This window comes from Nothoprocta perdicaria, unplaced genomic scaffold (assembly GCF_003342845.1).
Source record: "Nothoprocta perdicaria isolate Ctin4 unplaced genomic scaffold, notPer1 scaffold_81, whole genome shotgun sequence".
Classification (NCBI taxonomy): Eukaryota; Metazoa; Chordata; class Aves; order Tinamiformes; family Tinamidae; genus Nothoprocta; species Nothoprocta perdicaria.
This window is the reverse complement of record NW_020456099.1, coordinates 3,099,007-3,104,787: the sequence shown is the minus strand read 5'-3', so window position 1 is coordinate 3,104,787 and position 5,781 is coordinate 3,099,007. Positions and strand designations below refer to the sequence as shown.

The window sequence follows — 5,781 nt, the reverse complement described above, 5'->3', positions numbered from 1 at the left end:
AGTGCTTAATCATTAAATAAAGACTTGCTGCGTTAGGTACTGCGAAAACACACTTGAAATTAAATGAGTAACTTCTCTAAATTTACAGTCTCAAAAAAAAAAAAAAAAAAAAAGATAGAGCACATGTTCTGTTTCCTCCTCCAAAATCTGCAATGGGATAAAAGATAAATCATAATTAAGGCTCATTGAGCAGCGGGAGGAAGAAGAGAAATTTAAAGGATAATAGGAGGAAAAAGATTTGTCTTTAATACTCCTCTTGATCAGTAGAAAAATCTCTCTCCTGCTCTCCATCCACACTGTTTTTGCTCACAGATTAACACCTGTTTCCCAAATCCAGATTTGGAGATTCTCAGTTTGAAAATGGTCATTGCAAAATACAATTCATAGCTCCCTATGTCCTACAGACATAACTGCGCAGTCAGGCGCTGGTCCACAGCAAGAGTCACTCAAGAGCAAGACAAAGCTCCCGTGCAACCTCCCTCCATTGATCCGAGTCCAACAATAAATAAATCCCCTCTGTGTGAAGGGTCACCGGTGACACCGGAGAGTTTGTAACTTTGACCACCTATTAGAATTCCWGAGGCTTTCTAACCAGCATGGAAAAAACCTGTGGTGCTGCCCCTGCTACCAGGAAAATGAATCTCGTCACTGCTGTGTGCACCTCAGTTAACAGATCAATCAACAAGAACTGCTCATGCTACCCGAGTCTGCTTGGCAACTGCTTTTCAAGAGAGTTAGCTCACGCTTAAAATGATAATTCATGTTACACTGCCTAACATTTTAGCCTATGTATTTGAAGTGATACGTTTAGAGATGTAATAATTTAGACCTGTTTCTACTTAATCAGCTACATGACAAACTACAGGACAAGGTTTACTCCAGCTACTGGTGAGTGTAAGCAATGGAAAGAATTAAAGGCTATAACCTCAGCCCAGGAGTCGGGGGAATGCAAAGCATTACAGACATCTCTAGCAAAGCAAGAAAGATATAATAACCATAAATACATTATTAAGTTCAATTTCGCTTGATATCARTGTTCCTGCAAATTCCCTGACTTGCAAATTTACCAATGCATTAAGAGTAAAACCCAGGCTTTACTTCTAAACTACTCCTTTATCCCTTTACTTGAAAATGGATGAGAAAGAAGCAAGTTCATGCATGCTCGTATAAGACAGGTCATACGTCATCTGGTATCATGACTATATAAAGTACTGCACAAAATGAGTGCTTTTATATTTACACAATTTCTTAAAAACACATAGAATCTTTACATGCTAATTACAAAGGATAAATGCTCCTGCTCCAAAATACTAACTCCTTATAAAGAACAGACTGTTATCTCCATCCCTCTGCATTTGAAACCTTGAAACATAAATAAACAAACATACAAAAGACCACCCGGGAAGTGCCAAAGCTCCTGATATCATTGATACCAGCGGGAGATTTTGCCAGCRGCTGGCATAGGTATCACAGTAATGTATTACAGCTACTTATGAACACAAAAATTGTGGAAATATTTTTTCTACTTCTTAAAAACAAGAATCTTGGCCCATACCTCATTACAGGCACTGCATGTGAGCAGGTCATGCGGCATGTTCAGCATGCAACCGTAATGGAACGTATTCCGAATGCAGAAAAGGTCTTAATTAAAATACCAAGTATTGGGRCAACAACAAGAGACATATATAAAGGTAGCAACTGCTCTGATAAAACAATTTGCAAACAGGTTGGAAAAACAGAAAACCAAATGTTATTTGTACCTAGAAACAAAGTTACTAAGCTCAAATTCTAGAAGAAGTTGCCCAACCTTTCACATTAACAGGAGAAATATGAACAGGAAAAAATACAAGCAGGTATCTTCAGAAACAGCTGAGTAAGATATTAATACTAAATTACTGAAATAAAGTGCATAAATTCTCTTTATCCGTTCCACTGTGAAGTTAACCAGCTTAATTCACAGATTACAGATCAAGAGGCAAGGAAAACAGAAGTGTCCTCTCAACTAGATCTACCTGTGCACCTACTGAGGTTAGAGTATTTTTTGCCTCTACTGACAAAAAAGGCCAGGCTGGTTGGTTTGTTTTTGAGGCGGGGGAGAAGGGAGGTAGGAGGGACGGGTTTTAGTCATGGGTCTTGGCTCCTAACGTGGGAGACTGAGCTCAGTCACTATCATAGCGCTCAGAGCAATGAGAAATCCTAATGTGGACGAAAGTACCCGCTTTGCACAAAAAAGTAGGCAGAATCATACCTGAAAAACCCACGTAAACAAGACGAAAATGCAGCTAATGAGGAAGCAGGAACTTCAGGTTTGCATTGCAAGTAAAGGCTGCTGCCTCCAACAGCACTTACGCTTTCATTTTTAGAACTGAAAGCAGGTAAAGACACAACAGAGGAACACACAGTCCAGCCACGCAAACAGCAGGAATAGACACTGTTTAAACAGACCAAGGGTACTAGGTGTCCTTTCCTTTACAACAATGTCATTTTAGATTCCACAATTAAAAGATATGACACACCACACAGAGAACAAAGCCAGTATTCTCGGAGATAATTATAGACTTCACCTCCAAAATAATTTGAGCATGAGCCATAACACTTCAAGACTTAAGTCTTTCCTGCTGCAATCACACAGGATATTACTTGTTCTTCCTTCCATGGCCACAAGAGAACGCACGCTCACATTTTTTCTTGCCTAAAAGGTTCCCACAGGCCAAAAGCATCCCTCTGAGCTTCATTTCTTCCGAACTTAAATTCATTTTCTTCAAATTTCGTCGTGCATCAGCATCGTTGCTCTCTCTATGCACTTGGATTTGTCTATCTTTAAGTGTAATATGAAAACCAAATTCTATCTAACTGCCCACCAGTGCTAAGTAGCTCAGAACGACTGCATCCTGTATGTTAAATAAAACATTTCTGTGTTTATATTAAGGTCTGCTGCCTCACCAGCTACATGCTGGTTTGTATTTGATGTACTTGTTTTCTTTTTCTTTGGTCAAGAATTACACACTAAAATTTATTCTTGCTGGTTTTGACTATTTCTCCAGATCAGAGATAAGGAAGAGAATACACACCCTGTCTTGGAAAAACACCTGTAAGATCCTGTACAAACMCATCCTCCTCTTTTCTGTCATAGYCTATTCAAAAACTTTGTTTCAAAATTGATTAACCATTGAATATATTTCTCAATAAGTTTTGTATTCATTTAGAAAGTACTTCTCCTGTTAATGCTCTCCCTTACTTGTAATAAATGTTACCAGCATAGCAATTTCAGCATATTGCTGAAAAAAAATAATAATTTGAGGGATAATACTAATACTAATACTACTACTGCTAATAATAATAATTTGACAGGGATGCACCACAAGCTGTTAATTCACCGAGTTATCAACTACGGTCAGTGAGGGCTGAATCAGGAAGAAAATCCTAATCTGAAAAAGCCACATTGCCCTAAAATCAACATCATTTTTACACATATTGGTGAAACAAATCTTAATTTCACTCTGTTGGGCAGAATTTTTCATTTTATTGCAAAATACTCTGATTTCTCTACAGACAAGCCTGAAGATACTCTCTACACAACATTTTGTAGGAAGAKGAGGAGGAAAGGAGAGAAGGAAGAACAACACAAAACAATAATATAGGAAGAATATTTAACAATGATAAATACTCTGGCTTCTTCAGCTTCATACCAAGAAAAAAACCCAGCTATTACTTTAAAAGCTACCCAAAGCATAACTGTTAAAAACATATTAATCGCTAAAACAAAAAGCATATTTTAATAGACCTTAAAAAACTGAAAACGTGTTATGCCGAGCGAATGAACAAACAACATACATTAGGATTTATTCATTACTGATATTGACCTAATCTAGGCAAAACCCAAGAGATCTGTACAGYTTTTTAAATTTAAAACAAAACAAGCTTTAGGACAGCAGACATAGSTCCTCCGAGCTGCTTTGGGACCAGTTTCTGACTACAGTGAGGCACTTGAGAAGTTGAGTCTGGGAATGCAAGAACATTATCGTGTTCATCCACAATAGTGACCGAACATTATGGGAAGTCAAAGACATAAAACCTGCAAATTCAAGCAGCAGATCAGGATGATACTTGGTTTCCCAAACGGAAAAAAAAAGGACAAAAAAAGCCACCAGAAGCTCAGCCAGGAGGAGGTCTCTGACAGCCACCCTGTCGCTCGCACCATCCAAATCCTGGGCACATAATCAAAGAAAAAACACATTTTTCAATGCCCTGCCCCAAATCTGATCTTGAGCTGCCCATTCAAGTTCAAATATGTTTTAAAGTCAGTCTCTGTAGCTTGAATATCACTGCATCTATGGAAGATGAGGGGGGGAAAATAAACAAATGGAAATAAGTGGTGGTCATCCAACAAATGGGGTTACTGAACRGAGGAGAACATTTCAAGCAGGGAACACGAACAGGGTGTCGGTGCACACAGTAAATCCGGGCTTAGAAGAGCTAATGCCGTGGCAGCTGGCAGTTCCTTGGCGTCCCTAAAACAGGGCGGCACCTTTCACAAAGACACATACACGTTAAAAAGGYCTCTTTTAAGCTATCATTCCCCCATTCCAGGAGGAAATCACTCCCCCATTCCAGGAGGAAATCACTCCCCCATTCCAGGAGGAAATCACTCCCCCATTCCAGGAGGAAATCACTCCCCCATTCCAGGAGGAAATAACGACCAGGTCCTGCACCAGAGTAATGAGCGGCCAGGAAAGCTCCTTGTCAGACTCCACCGGCTTTCCCGAGGGATGGGAACCCCCTTTTATCCCTCCCTTTCCCGCCAGGCGCCCAGGGAGCCATTCCCAGCCAGCAGGCCAGTGAGCGGGGCCGGGAGAGGCCGCGGGCGGGCACCAGGAGCGCCGAGCTCCGCGGCGTCACGCCGCTGCCCGCCGGGCCTGCAGGGCGCCCCGCTGGGAGCCGCTGCCGCCCGATGCTCCGCGGGAACCCCGGAGCGGCTCCCGGCCGCCCCTCAGCGCCCCGCGCCCCTCGCGGCCGCCGGGCCCGCGCTCACTTGAGGTGATCCAAGGAGTGGATGCTGCGCGCGGCCTTGCCGTGCCCGCCGCCCACCCAGCTGCGGGAGCGCCCGAACATGGTGGCGACGGCGGAGGGAGGGAGGGAGGCGGCGCGGCCCTAGGGCGCCATGGCGGCGCGGGACGCGGAGCAGGAAGCGCGCGGCCCCGCAGCCAGCGGCCGCCGCCGAGCCCGCAGCAGCCGAGCCCAGCGGCCGGCACGCGCCACGGCGCATGCGCCGGCAGGGCACGCCGGGAAGCGGAGTCCCGCCGCGCCGCCGCCCTCCCCGCGGAGCCTGGGCGCAGACTACAAGTCCCAGCGTGCCGCGCGCGGCCGCAAGGGGCGGGCGCTCGGGAGGGGGTCCCGGTTGTGCCGGGGCTGCCCGGGCACCGCAGCCGTGCCCGTGGGCGGCGCGGCCGAGGGGCGGCGCTGCGCACCGGGCCCTGGCGCCCGGCCGCCGCCGCGGGTCACCCCCCCAAGCGCCACTCTGAGCGCAGCGGCAGCCGCGGAACTCGCAGGCCCGGGGAGGGGGTTGAGTCTGTTTAAGCCTGGTTTTAACTTACGCCGCCCCTCTGGTCTGGAGCTTGTGATTTGGGTCCTGTCAAGGCAGATTCAGTTTTAGCCTGCGCTAAGGGCAGCGCTGTGACGCGCTGCTTTCAAACGCGCGGTACCGCGGGCTCAAACGCCGGCCCCGGCCGTGCTCGCCCCGCTCCCGCGCTAGGGAGGAGCGGGGCCGGCGGGGGGCGGCCC

The 5,781-nt window shown here is 46.0% G+C and overlaps 1 protein-coding gene across 4 annotated transcripts in view; it reads right to left on the bottom strand.

The window, feature by feature from the left end:
• Positions 1-5,112, bottom strand: part of CLEC16A (C-type lectin domain containing 16A) — a 51,317-nt gene extending 46,205 nt beyond the window's left edge. For all 4 annotated transcript variants that reach the window (XM_026051960.1, XM_026051961.1, XM_026051962.1 and 1 more), the window contains exon 1: positions 5,033-5,112. In XM_026051960.1, coding sequence (XP_025907745.1) covers positions 5,033-5,112 — 80 coding nt within the window. The remainder of the gene's footprint in view (positions 1-5,032) is intronic.
• Between the last annotated feature and the right edge of the window lie 669 nt (positions 5,113-5,781).